The sequence below is a fragment of the Neofelis nebulosa genome, chromosome 8, assembly GCF_028018385.1.
Source record: "Neofelis nebulosa isolate mNeoNeb1 chromosome 8, mNeoNeb1.pri, whole genome shotgun sequence".
Classification (NCBI taxonomy): domain Eukaryota; kingdom Metazoa; phylum Chordata; class Mammalia; order Carnivora; family Felidae; genus Neofelis; species Neofelis nebulosa.
Window position 1 is genome coordinate 22,072,819 of NC_080789.1, and position 15,317 is coordinate 22,088,135.

The 15,317-nt window shown below is 35.1% G+C and overlaps 1 protein-coding gene across 14 annotated transcripts in view; it reads left to right on the forward strand.

Annotated features, from left to right (window-relative positions):
- ANKS1B (ankyrin repeat and sterile alpha motif domain containing 1B) overlaps positions 1–15,317 on the forward strand; it is a 1,084,349-nt gene that overhangs the window by 428,436 nt on the left and 640,596 nt on the right. For all 14 annotated transcript variants that reach the window (XM_058741681.1, XM_058741678.1, XM_058741679.1 and 11 more), the window contains exon 11: positions 1,722–1,858. In XM_058741681.1, the coding sequence (XP_058597664.1) occupies positions 1,722–1,858 (137 nt within the window). The remainder of the gene's footprint in view (positions 1–1,721; positions 1,859–15,317) is intronic.

Consider the following 15,317-nt stretch of genomic DNA (forward strand, 5'->3'; position numbering starts at 1 on the left):
TTTGTTACAATCAGTGAATCTACATTGACCCATCATTATCGTCCAATGTCCATAGTTTATGCTAAGATTCACTCTTGATGGGTTTAGGCAAATGTATAATGACATGTATCCACTGTTATCATATCATACAGAATAGTTTTACTGCCCTAAAAGTCCTCTGTGCTCCACCTATCTTTCCCTACCCTCTACCCTCTGCCTAGAGGCTCTTTTCCATTTATCCTTAGAACATAACATAATACCTGATACATAGTTGCCCCCAAATAAATGATTTTAGATGTATGGTTGAATGAATGAAAGGGAGGGACAAATTGGAGAGAATCAGGACTTCTTTTCATTGTCTTGCTGACTGACATTTTGTCTCTGTTTCAGTAGTTACTCATACCAGTTATATCCTAGTCAGAAGACCACCCCATATTACTGTCTTTTGGAACTCTGTGTTTCTTGAGATGCTAATTCAGATCTCACCTTATCCATTAAACCTGAGTCAAGAGTAAGCTCTGGACACTGTTAAGACTTATTTAATAAATGATCTATTTAATTCAATATATCACACTTATATATTTTTGTTTCATAAGCCTATGTCTGGACTCCCCAGTGAAACTGAATTATGTTTTTATGTGGGTAGAGTTTTCATCACCTCAGTTTTTATGAGCAAGAGGCATCTTCATAACTTACTACTTTTTACTTGGGACTGTAGGCAATTGCCATAGAATACAAAACCTTGCAGGTCCATAAAGAATTGACAGTCTCAGTCTTTGCATCAGTTCAGCTGTCTAGAACAGAAACTTATTGGGAACTAATTAAAAACATAACAAGGAAGTAATTTGTTTTAGATTTGAGCTTGCAACAGTTTCCAAACAAAGCTATAGAGGATTGTCAAATTGTTGTTAAAATAATATAACTTCTATGTGCTACCAAGAGTTATTTTTGGAACTTTCCCATCCTTTTCCAAGTGTTTTAAACATTCTAAAACTGCATCTTTTTTGTTATTTTTTTTTGATAAAAATTTAAGAAGAGAGTTTTATGCATGTTGCTGATTTTAAAGTCATCACTTTATTTTTCCTTTGACCCTCATACTGAGCAAAAGAGAGAAATAATTTAGATTTTTGAAATTTCACTCGATTAGCTTGATTATAGAAGATGTGTTTATCTGGGTGTGATTGTTTTGTGTTAGTCTACATTGTAAAACCATTGTTCACACATGTCAGTTTTTCCTCAATTTTAATTCACCGGGATGGTTCTCTATAGTTTGAGGGATTTCTGGGGGACGTGCTTTCAGGAGGCTTGAATTTGGGTTTTATGACTCAGGAAGATATGAAACTTCCACTTTAATAAATATCAATACCCATATGAAAGATTATGGGGAAAATTTAGCCCAATCATATAAAAAATCATATTCTTTCTGGTTAAGGTGAAGTTTTGCCCTTTGTATAGTAAAGGCAGTCTTAATAGCTGTGTTGGGTATCTATCATGAATTGAATAATAATACTCTTCCTTTTTGGAATAATACTACAGGGTATGATATTTACCATTCCAAAAGAAAGTAAAGCATTCAGTAAACATTATCTTTAAAATATACTGCTATGCATATTCCTCATTATGATCTTGTAATTGATACCAGTTTTAAGCTGAATTCTCAATTCATGTTCACTAAAGTAATTTCAAGTCTTAAAAGGTAAACTGAGTGATAAGGTTTATGGCAGTTCTATTTTTATTCACAGATAATGCATCTGAGGTAGCAATTACTGCTCCAGGAAGTAGTAACCATAGAAACAGCTCAACAGGCCCAACACCCGACTGCTCACCTCCATCCCCTGACACTGCCCTCAAAAATATTGTAAAAGTTATTCGACCCCAGGTAAGTGCCCAGATGACATCACCTGCAGTAGTGTATTTTGTTTTGGAATCATTGCATGTATACTGCTTATATTGCAGTGCTTGGACTATTTTATGATATGCAAATAGATTTTTAGATTAAAAGAAGAGACTTGGAAGAGGATGCTTCCTAACCTTGGAGTTGATGACAGATACTGAAATCCATACTAGCTTTTGGAAAAATGAATTTATATATCACGTGAAAAAACAAGTGAAACTTAGAAAATTGACTATTTCATATCACTTTTCTCTCACTACATTTTATTTTTTTTTTTAATTTTTTTTTTCAACGTTTTTTATTTATTTTTGGGACAGAGAGAGACAGAGCATGAACGGGGGAGGGGCAGAGAAAGAGGGAGACACAGAATCGGAAACAGGCTCCAGGCTCCGAGCCATCGGCCCAGAGCCTGACGCGGGGCTCGAACTCACGGACCGCGAGATCGTGACCTGGCTGAAGTCGGACGCTTAACCGACTGCGCCACCCAGGCGCCCCTCTCTCACTACATTTTAATAATTATGCTCCAATTATTAAACTATTACATGTTTTCTGGGTTTTCATGCTCCTTTTGTCTTCACTTCTCTCGACATGCTGCATTATTTGTGATCACCTCTCCATCTTCCAACCTAAGTTGTTTTGATATATTTTCTTTAAATTCTCTATTCCTTGTGGTTGCCTTTTGTCCTTGTTTAAAAAATTTCTTTTAATATTTATTTATTTTTGAAAGAGAGAGAGACAGAGTGTGAGAGGAGGAGGGGCAGAGAGAGAGGGAGACACAGAATCCAAAGCAGGGTCCAGGCTCTGAGCTATCAGCACAGAGCCTGATGCAGGGCTTGAACTCACAAACTGCGAGATCATTACTTGAGCTGAAGTCAGACATTTAACCAACTAAGCCACCCAGGCGCCCCTCCTTTTGTCCATGTTTAATATTGCACCCCTCATTGCACCTTATTTTTCTCCAGTGCTCACTTTTGTCTAGCTTGTCTCTCTCTACCTTTTGTCCTTTTTTCATTTCTGTCACTTGTATGTATGGGTTTCTTTCTCTTCCCTCTTCTCTTTCAGTTGGATTTTCCAGTAGGCGGTTTGCAGGCAAGCTTTAGAAATATCATTGGGACAAGCTGTTCTGTGATATTTCATTGAAAATAGCACTTATAAAGCTGTTTGCATTATATTTTTGCCAACAGATGGACTCAGAACATGGAATTGGTGGTGTTCTCAACCTGGCTCATTCTGAATGGGCCTCATAAAATCCAAGAGAGGGGGACTTTGGATCCAATCAATGCCATTCACCATCCACTTAGATATATAGTATGAGCAAATCCTTTGAGCCAATTTGTGAGACAAATGTCTCTTTTTAAGACTGTTTTGGTCTAAATGAGCAATGATTTGCTTAATATCTTACCTTCTTCAGTATGATTTATTTTAGTTTATTTTCATTATAATCATCCTCATCAATAAATAGCATTTTGACTTTAAATATTCACTATATTTATAGAACACTTTCATATAAATAGTTTCATTTAACCATCATTAATTTCAAGGGAATGTGATAATGCGTTATGAATAAAGCTGTTGACACTACAAAGGGGCTAATTGTGCAACTGATTCAAGTTCCTTTTTTTCCCTTCAGTATAATAGTTGTCTCCTCCTGCTCAGAGGTTAGAAAAATCTTCTTGAGGTTGTACAACATCTGTATGAGGATGGAACTTACAAGTTCATTTTGGCAAGGTAACATTTCACAGTGTCCAACTGTGTGGAAGAGGAAGTGTCTTCAAAGATCTCTTCTTTTCTTCCAGAAAAATTTGATCTACTTCATTTGCTTCAAGACATAAACCTCATTAAAGCCAGATTTAGATGCTAAATGTCACATTTGTCTTCACTTGTTCTCTCATTATATGAAGGCGTTCCTAGTGTTATTGTGCAGCCATTACATTTTCAGCATTTTTAATTACTTAGGTAAGAGATTATCTTATATATATGTTAACATCCATTACTAAACACATTTATTTTTACATCAGCATAAACTATCTAATGTAAATGCATTTAGCCACTCAGTGAATAAAAAGCAGATTTTCTTTCTACATATTTGTAATCTAACCAATTCTAAGGGATCTTATTCTGTAAATCCTTCTTTGCATTCTCTATTCTATTTTAGTTTATTTTAGGTAAACTGAAAAAAAGTATTGGTAGTATGAAAGCCAGAAATTCCTTTTGACTCTATTCCTTGGTTCTGTCCTTTATTAAATGTTTATGAAGGCAACTGATTCTACCTTCCTTTCTTAGATGTTATAATGATGATTTAGGAAGGAAAAAAAAATGAAGTGAGAAATTCAGGAAACTAATGATGATGGTATTTAAATTTGAACCAGTGCAGCCTGAAAGTATGTATGTAATAGAACAGTAGCAGCTAAGGTGTATAGTTGGAAAATAATATAACCTCACTTGGACTACTCTTACTTTTGTCTCAAAGACTTTGGTGTTTTACTTATTTCTTCTGATCTTGTGGGCTCCATATTCATGGCAGAGAGCAGGAAATAGAAGACTCAAGTGGAGGTAATTATGAGGGAGTATAGGTCAGACACATGATTTCAAGAAAGGGTTTGGAGACTAGAGGGCATGGATGGGGGATAGCTAGATGGACAGTGTAACAGACTCCCTGGTGTGCTCTGACAAGTCACAGGTGTATCAGAGATGGAACATTGTCAAGAGTTAACTGTTCCAAAGAAAAGATAATTATTGGTTAGCTTATATAAGAGCCTATATTTTGATCACAGATTTAATCCTCTAAAGTGTCTGCTAATTCTGGCTTTATGTGTGGAAATGTAGGAAATGTGAAGTTAGAATGACTTGTGGTAGTATTCAAATACGTTTTTTTTAATTTACTAATTAGAAATTAATAACATGGTTGAAATGATCATTTCACTCTTGAAACTGTTGATGAGCCTTGGAAACAAAAGTATAAATACAACTGTTATCCATGAATTTACATTTATTTGCCCAGATGTTAGTAGTAGATGTATTCAGTCTTATTGTAAGAAGAATGAGAAAGAATAAATAGAAATGATAGAATAGATGGAAATGAAAACAGAACTTTCATCTCATTCACTGCAAATAAAGACTGCTTAGGTAGAGCAAGTTAGGTTACTTCCCCTTTGCTTCATGCATGCCTTTACCTAACATCCTTTCCATGACTACCTATTAATGGAGAATATCCATTGTAACCAAAGAGTCCTTGCTGTCAAAATGAGGTAGGCCTGATTACACATTGCATGTGTTTCTGGTTGGTGTGTTAATTACTTGGAAGCTACCAACTTGCAGTGCTTTGTTGAGTTTGATTTATTCAGCGTATTTATTAACTCACTAAGTCACAGCTGTTAGTTCTGCATCTTGTGTTTGATCTTTTTACCTTTGCCTCTTTGGGCTCTTTCATGTCTTAAAAATGTCCAGATTATGAAGCATTCTATTTTCAATTAACAGACACTGAAATATTTATATGCTACTGGTTATTCTTTGTTTTTCTCCACTATATTGACCCACAAGGCTGAGTTTTTCTATTTAAATGAATTCACAAGGGTGGGTTTATTTACTTATATTTGAAAATAAAATTATTCTGAAACTCAAAAAATGGACTTCAAAACACTTGAAAAAATATTGCTGTTGAAAAAAATTTTAGGTAAGTCTGTTGACACACCAAGTTTTCTTCTTTCTACTAATTACATGCTTCTTGCAATAAATTTTCTTCTTTTAAAATGTTTTCTTGGTGAAGCATCTTTTTTTTCTCCCCAACTGAAGAATAAAACAAAATTTAATGAATTTTGACCATTGCATATGTAGGTGTAATCACCACTCAAAGCAAGATATTAAAACATTGTCATCATCCCTGAAAGTTGCTTCATGCCCCTTTTCAATCAACTACCCCCATTCCCTCCTTGAAAGCAACTTCTTTCTTTCTTTCTTTCTTTCTTTCTTTCTTTCTTTCTTTCTTTCTTTCTTTCTTTCTTTCTTTCTTTTTTAATGTTTATTCATGTTTGAGAGACAGAGAGACACAGAGTGTGAGTGGGGGAAGGGCAGAGAGAGATGGAAACACAGAATCCCAAGCAGGCTCCAGGCTCTGAGCTGTCAGCACAGACTGACATGGGGCTTTATACTCACAGCAAGAGATCATGACCTGAGTCGAAGTTGGTTCCTTAACCAACTGAGCCATCCAAGTGCCCCGAAAACAACTTCTTTCTGATTATTATTGCCATAGATTAGAATGGTCTATTCTTGCACTTAACATAAATGGAATCCTCCAGTGTGTGTGTGTTTTGTGTATGTCAATGTCTGACTTTTTTCACTCAACATAATGTTTTTGGGATTCACTCATATTGTTCCTTTATTGCTGAGTAGTATTCTCTTGGATTAATATAGTACAATTTGTTTATCCATTTTCCTGTTGATTGATACTTGTGTTGTTTTCCTGCTGTTTGATATTTTGAACGAATGTGCTGTGAATACTCACATTCAAATCCTTTTATGGGCATATGTTTTTGTATACATACCGAAGAGTGGAATTGTTAGGTCATAAAGTAGATGAGTAAATAACTTTATAAGAAACTTCCCAAGAACTTTTCAGAGTAGTTGTTCCATTTTATAATCACAAGAGAAAGGTGTGAGAATTTTAGTTTCTCCACATTCTCTCAGACTTTTGGTGTATTAGACTTTTAAATTTTTTTTACTTTAATCATTCTTATGGGTGTGAAAAGATTTCTCATTATAGTTTCAATTTGCATTTTTCTTGTAACGAATAATATTGAGCACCTTTTCTTGTGGTTATTGACCATTCTTAGATCTTTTGAGGAGCGCCTATTCAAGTTTTTTTTAATGGAGTTGTTTAAATTTCTGGTTGTAGTAATTATTTATAAATTGTCTTGTAATTCCTAAAGATATGAGTCCTTTGTCAGGTTTCTGCACTGCAAATATTTTTCCTCAGTCTGTGATTTACCTAAATATTTTTAATGGTGAATTTGGTGAACAGAATGTTTTAATTTTGGTGATATCCAATTTATCAATTGTCGTCTTTCATGGCTAGTGCTTTTTGGGTCTTGTCCAGGTAGTGAATATGTGCACCTATATTTTTTACAGATTTCTGGTTCTTGCTTTTACATTTAGTTCATGATTCATCTCAAATTGTTGTTGTATGGTGTGAGGTAGGAGTTGAGATGCATTACTTTCCTACTCAGAAAAAGACTTTCTTGTCTTCATTGAGTTGATTTAATGCTTTAGTATTGTTTATTACTTTCACTTTCCAATTGTGTTGGTACATAGAAATGCAATTGAATTTTATTTTATCCTTGTATCCTACCACCTGGATAATTTCATTTAAAAGTTATAGTAGTTTCTTTTTAATTTCTTAGAGTTTTTTCTGTCATTGAGAATAATGATGGTTTTACTTCTTTTCTAGTCTTTATACCTTCTTTTTCTTTTTCTTACTGCTGTGACTTCAATGCAATGATGCAGAAGTGGTAAAACTAAAAGTCCTTGTCTTGTTCTCTAACTTTGATGGAAAGAATTCAGTATTAAACATAATATCAACTATAAGTTTTTTGTATGTACCCTTCTACTCCTATTTTGCTGGGAGGTTATAATATAAAAAGGTATTGATATTTTCTTTTTTTCTGTATATATTTATATAATCATACAATTTTTTTCTTATGTTCCATCAATGTGATAAGTTACATTCTTTATTTACTAATGTTAATTCAACCTTGCATTTCTGGGATAAATATGACTTGGTTATGATGTTTTATCTTTTTTCTGTAGTATTTGATGCAAAAGACAATTTGGATAAAGCATTAGTGTACGGACAGATGGATTAGATCTAAGGGAGTCAGAGATGACTAATGACTTGAACCCAGTCGGCTGGGATTTTGGAATGATATTTATAGATATAGGAAAGACTTGAGCAGAAGTTCATTTTGGTGAGGGAGAAGGATGATAAATTTGGTTTTGTAAATGTGTTGAATGTTGGGCATGATATGCAAATTGGAAATATTGGAGTAGAGCTCTGGTGAGAGAGGTAGGAGTTTAGGGTAAAGATTTTACAGTCATTTATAGAATTTGCTAGTGAAGGGAGATAGTACCAAAGACAGAATGCTGGGAAATGTTTACACTTAAGGAATATAATATTTGTTGAGCACATAATATAATTTAATTTTCATAAATTTTTGGAATTGATATTATTATTTTAATTTTGTAGATGAGAAAATTGAGAACCAGGAAGTTTAAGTAACTTCTTCACATACACTTCAGGAAGAAGGCCTTAGCAAAAGAGAGAAGGAGCACTGAGAGATATAAAAGAGAAAAGGCCAAACATTATCACGAACATAAAAAGAGAAAAGAAAGTTGAAGAAGAGATTAGTCAACATTGTCAAAACTTATAGGGTGATAAGGTAAGGGAGATCAAAATGTCACTTTATTTGGTGATTTTGAGGGCAAAGGCCTTCAAGAATACAATTTCCTTCAAGTGGAGAAGGTAGAAGCTTATGATATGGAGAGTTGAAGAGTTGGAGAAAAGCAGTACATTGACTGCAGATTAATCTTTTGAATAATTTGCTTGTAAAAGGAAAGAAAGTAGTATGCCAGTGTGTTGAAGAAGGGCAAAATTGATGAAATAGTTTTTCTTTTATTTTTGATGCAAGAAATTAAACTTGGTTGTAGAGAATGAGAAAGAGGAAACTAAAAGTTGATTTGGGAGACGAGTGATGGAGACTAAAATGTTAAATTTCATAATGGGAGGACTGACTAAATGTAATTAGCTTCCGGGGCACCTGGGTGGCTCAGTCGGTTAAGCGGCCAACTTCGGCTCAGGTCATGATCTCATGGTCCCATGAGTTTGAGCCCCGCATCGGGCTCTGTGCTGACAGCTCAGAGCCTGGAGCCTGTTTCAGATTCTGTGTCTCCCTCTCTCTGACCCTCCCCCGTTCATGCTCTGCCTCTCTCTGTCTCAAAAATAAATAAACGTTAAAAAAAATAAAAAAAATTAAATGTAATTAGCTTCCTAATAAAAACACTCTTGGCATTGCTGGATGCAAGAAACATGTTAGATAAAGCATTAACTGTTAGAGCACTGGATTCTTGAGCTGTGCCCTTGGTGGTGGTTTTAGCCTGATGGGTTTTTCTGTTTCTTTCTCCTGTTTTATAACACACATCAAGTGTTAAATTACAGAGGAGGGCATTTGAGAAGTGGCTGTAGGTGGAGGCAGAAAAAGAGACTTAGTACAATAGTACTGACATCATCCAAGCATGTACTTAATATTGAACATTATAACATTTTAATGAACATAGGTAGATGCTAACAAGAAGTCAACCTGATCAATATGAAAGTTCTGATCGTCTTGAGGTGTTCCTGGTATTGTCCAGATCCTACCACATAATTTAAATCCCATCCTAAGTAGAATTCAACAGAATGAAATTACTTTAGGCTGCATTCTTCTGTAGATAAGGAGGGACCCTATCAAAAAGAAGCAAACAGGCCTAGGGATAAAGAAAAGAAAAAGTCAAGGGTCCAGTTCTCACAAGAGACTAAGGGAGATAGATAATTTAAAGAAAGATGAGCTTCTCAGGATCCTGAGAAACTTAACAGAAACCCATGGGGGAGGGGAAGGAAAAAAAAAAAGAGGTTAGAGTGGAAGAGAGCCAAAGCATAAGAGACTCTTAAAAACTGAGAACAAACTGAGGGTTGATGGGGGGTGGGAGGGAGGGGTTGGTGGGTGCTGGGTACTGAGGAGGGCACCTTTTGGGATGAGCACTGGGTGTTGTATGGAAACCAATTTGACAATAAACTTCATATATTGAAAAAGAAAACTAAAAAAAAAAAAAAGAAAGATGAGCTGCTTCTGAATTCCTACTTATGATGGACTCTTTAAATCAGGTGATATCTCAACCTCAAGGAATTAAATATTTCAGATATTCTTCTTTATTTTTTGTGTGTTTAATGAGGTAGTAATAAATTAATTTAATAATAAGCCATAGTATCTCTCCCTTCCATTATGGGGTTACATAAAATTCCTGCCAAATCTAGAATAACATTTTGCTGGGCACTGGGGGTTATAGAATACATATGCTAAATTGTAAAATTAGAAATAAGAGTGGGTATGTAAAAAGCAAAGGCATATAACTCAGAGTACAGAACATTGTATTGGGTTGCCACAAAAATAGATAAAGAATAAAAAGACCTTCAAAGAAATAATCTTTAAATTTTTTTTATTGTTGAGTATTGAGCCATTTATTTTTATTATTGTGTGTGTGTGTTCATTTATTTCTTATAAAAACCCTACAAGGTAGGCACTTTTTTTCTTTATTTTACTGATTGGGGCCGAGATTAAGAAGGTCGAATAATTCCCAGGGTTACAAAGCCACTGACTGGAAGAGCTCTGGTCTTCTAAATCCAGTAGTCTATTAATGTTAATTAGCTCATTGGAGAGAAAATGATAAAGGTGGAATATTGATATTCCAGAGACTTGATGAAGTTTAAAAGGAGAATAATAGATTGGAAAAAGGAAGAAGAGCAGAAACATAGATGGCAACGGTTTTACCCCAAAATTGGGAAACAAAGAAGACTGTATTCAATAATTTGGAGTCTTGCCACCAAAGCTAAGTGAAAGAAGGTTAAAGGCAGAAAGATAAGAAAATACAGAAAATAATCTTAGATGAAAGAAATAACAATTTGGAAAGGGAAAAAAATGAAAAAGAATTTAGTGACCCCAACAATTGGCCAGTAGGCCTTGACAAATTAGAATTTCCTGGGATCTTTTAAAAAAATATCTGGTCCTAATCCCAGACCAGTTAAATCAATATCTCTAAAGGCAAGAATTTTTAACCCAGTATTTTTGGATAGGCTGTAGATGGTCTATGAAACTCATGGAATTATATATAAAATTTTTCTCGGATATGACTTTTTATGGGAATTAAATTTTAATCATGCTTCTGTCACATACCTGCCTCTTATGTAACCTTTATGACCTCAATTTGTCATAAAGTCAGTGATATTTGCCTCATGTGATTACCTAGTAAAACTCAAACCGGATAAAATGTGCCACAGTGTGGTATAAATTGTAAAACCATATAGCAACCCAAATTGTTATTACAGTGGTGGTTAAATCATGTTTGCCCACATTTGAAATACAGCCTTTGACAGACAATCTTCTTACTCCTATGGTCTCATTCACAAATGAGATGATAGCAACTTTGGACTTTAACAAATGTAGGTGGGAGACTTTTAAAGTTTCCCAAATCATTTGAATCTATCTAGGATGATGCTAGCCAAATATGGGGTAATCACTGACTCCAGAATTTCATTCCTAAGAGTTCTGCATAAGAGAGCAATAGGAAGTATAAACTCCTAAAATTTGGCATGTGAGAGAAGCCAATGAAGATAAATTGGCACAGTATTGGGTCAGCCTGACCTAATGCAGGAGAGGAAAAATCCAGAATCTAGAAAGCATCCTCTATGAACTGCATCTTCTATTAATGACTGAAATCACCACCAGTCTATATGAAGGTCATGCCATTCATACACCAGTGGAATATTATTCATTTTCGTTTATCTTCTTTTGGTAAAATCCTTCATTATCTATCAGAAAAACAAGGAATTATTTGCTATTGATATTTTCTACATGTAAAAAATAATTTTCATCTCTTTTTCTAAGCAAGAAATGTAATCCTTGAATTTAGTACCCAGAATACCATTGACAATGACAGCCCTTATTAAATGGGATCTTTCTTTTGTGTTATTCAGGGTTTTTCTTCCACATACATAAAAATCTCAGTGGATTCCATTATTTGACATGTGTTTCTCTAAGCGTCTCTAGGCAGTCTGAATAAGAATGCATAGATGAAAAATTCTCTGGGAAAAATTATCTTAAAAATAAAATGCCAGTAATGAAGCAGCAGAAAAACAAATCAAGGAATTCAATCCCATTTACAGTTACACCAAAAACAATATACCTAGGAATAGACATAACTAAAGAGGTAAAAGATCTTTACTCTGAAAACTATAGAAGACTTATGAAAGAAATTGAAGAGGACATAAAAAAATGAGAAGACATTCCATCCTCATGGATTGTAAGAACAAACATTGTTAAAATGTCTACACTACCCAAAGCAATCTACACATTTAATGCAATCCCTATCAAATACCACCAGCATTCTTCACAGAGCTAGAACAAATAATTCTAAAAATTTGTATGGAACCACAAAACACACCAAACAGCCAAAGCAATCCTGAAAAAGAAAACAAAACTGGAATCATCATGATTCCGGATTTCAGGCTGTATTACAAAGCTGTAGTCATCAAGACAGTATGGTTTTAGCACAAAAACAGACACATAGATCAATGGAACAGAATAGAAAACCCAGAAATGGACCCACAAATATCTGGTCAACTATTCTGAGACAACGTAGGAAAGAATACCCAAAGGAAAAAAGACAGTCTCTTCAACAAATGGTGTTGGGAAAATTGGACAGTAACATGCAGAAGGATGAAACTGGACCACTTTCTTATACCATACACAAAAATAAGTTCAAGATGGATTGAAGACCTAAATGTGACACAGGAAACCATCAAAATCCTAGAGGAGAACATGAGGCAGCAACCTCTTTGAACTTGGCTGGAGCAACTTCTTACTAGATGTGTCTCTGGAGGCAAGGGAAACGAAAGCAAACATGAACTATTAGGACTTCAAGATAAAAAGCTTCTGCACAGTGAAGGAAACAATAAAGCTAAAAGTCAGCCTACAGAATAGGAAAAGATATTTGCAAATAACATCATATAAGGGTTAGTGTCCAAAATCTATAAAGAATTTATCAAACTCATTACCCAAAAAACAACCCAGTTAAGAAATGGGCAGAAGACATGAATAGACACTTTTCCAAAGAAGACATTTAGATGTCTAATAGACACATGAAAAGATGCTCAACATCACTCAACGGGAGAGAAATACAAATCAAAATCACGATGAGATACCACCTCACACCTGTCAGAATGGATAAAATTAACAACACAATAAACATCATGTGTTGGCAAGGATGCAGAGAGAGGGGAATCCTTTTGCACTGCTAGTGGGAATGTAAACTGATGCAGTCATTCTGGAGAATAGTATGGAGGTTCCTCAAAAAATTAACAATGCAGATACCTTATGATTCAGCAATTGGACAATTGGGTACATGCACCCCAATGTTTATAGCAGTATTATCAACAACAGCCAAACTAGGGCGAAAGCCCAAATGTCCATCAACTGATGAATGGATAAAGAAGACAGGCATATATATACAAAGAATATTACTCAGCCATCAAAAAGAATGAAATCTTGCCACTTGCAATAAAGTGGATGAAACTAGAATGTATTATGCTAAGCAAAATAAGGCAGTCAGAGAAAGACAAATACCATATGATTTCACCCATAGGTGGAATTTAAGAAACAAAATAGATGAACATATAGGAAGGGGAGGGGACAAAGGAGAGAAGGAGAGAAAACACAAGAGATTTGTAATGATAGAGAACAAATTGAGGGTTGATGGAGGGAGGTGGTGGGAGATGGGCTAGATGGGTGATGGGTATTAAGGAGGTCACATGTTATGAGGAACACTGGGTGTTGTATGTAAGTGATGAATCACTGAATTCTACTCCTGAAACCAATATTGCACTGAATATTAACTAAAATTTAAAAATAAATAAATAAATAAAAATGTCCAGAAAGTAGAGTTGGTATTATTGCCTAAATGTCTTAAGTGGCAGGCCACAATTTGAATTCTACTCTCATATCTCCAGTTAGGTCACTTGTTACTGACTCACACTGGGTAAAGTTAAAAGCCCCCAGTTACCTCTGCCTCTAAATTCATGGAAACCTATTTGACCACATGAAGAATAGTATACTTGATGTATAAATCTGAAACTAATCACTTCAGTTTCCTAACCTTGTCTGTTCTAATATCGTGAAATGTAGCTATGAAAGTACCACAGACTGCTCTGTTACTTTATTTATTCATTAATTCAATAAATATAGTTCAGTGCTTACTGTATGCTGGGTGTCATAAGAGGAGATTTGATTATGAAGATGCATAAAATAACATTTAATCAGTGGAGGGAGACTATGCTCTAAACAGATGTTTGGAATTTCACTGATGGAACTCATTGATTAAATGCCCCCAGGGATCATTTTTTCAATCTACACTCCCTCCCTATGTACTCACATCCAGTTCCAGAGCTTTAAGTGCTATCTGTATGCTGATTACTCCTAAATTTATATTTCCAGCCTTGACTACTTTCCTGAACTCCAGGCCCATATCCAGCCACCTCCTCTAAATCTTAATTGATTGTCTAAAGAGCATTTTGACTTTAACATGGGTAGCACTAAAGTTTGTATTTCAGTTAATGGCAGCCCAGGCTAAAAGACTTGTCATCCTTGTTTCTTTTCTTTCTCTCACATCCCCACCTCCAATTCTTCAGAAAACCCTATAGACCAGCAATTCCTAAGGTATGGTTCAGGACTCCCTGATAGTTTCCAAGACCCTTTTAGAAGGTCTGTGAGGTCAAAACTATTTTCATAGTAATACAAAGACATTTTGTCTTTTTCACTCTTGTTTGTGCATGAGTGCTCCGTGGAGTTTTTCATCATTGTACTATGATGTGCCGTGGTATCATAGCTCTTACAGCTAACAAAATGTGCACTTGTATGTTCTTAGGTTTTAAAAGTATCTCAGTTTTAGTTTTTAATATATTAAGTACTTATGGACATGACCCTCATGAATAAAACCTTTTTAGTATTCTCAATAATTTTTAAGGATGCAAAAGGGTCCTGAGATCAAAAAGTTTAAATATTGTCCTCTAGTTTTCCTTTCAAAATATTTCTTGACTCAGGACTCTCTTACCATCTCTTCTCTGTCACTCTCATGTAAGCTATTAATATCTCTTGCCTGAACTTTTGAAAAAGCCTCTTACCCTGTTCCCGGCATTGAATGTTGTGCCCTTATTGTCCTTTTGCAAATCGGGAGAGTTTTATAAATTAGATCATGTCAATTCACCTGGCTGACCTTCCAATGTTTTCCCCTCTCGCTCAGTGTAAAAGCATACAATGTCCTAAATAATTTGACTCTACTTGATCTCCTGATCTCTCTCCTTCCATCTCTGCCTAGCTTACTTTATGCTGTCCATGCCATCTTGCCTGCATTACCTCAGATAAGCCAAACAGTTCCTGCTTTAGGAATTTTGTACTCATCATTCACTTGTCTGGAGTGCCTTTCTCCCTGAGACTTCATGGCTCATTATCTTTCTTTCTTTAGGTCATTATTCAGATGCCACCCTTCTGAGAGAAGCCTTCTCTGACCACTGAATATAAAGTAACCACCACTTTAATTTCTATCTCCTTTATGCTATTTTTCCTTTATAGCATTTTTCACTCCTGAA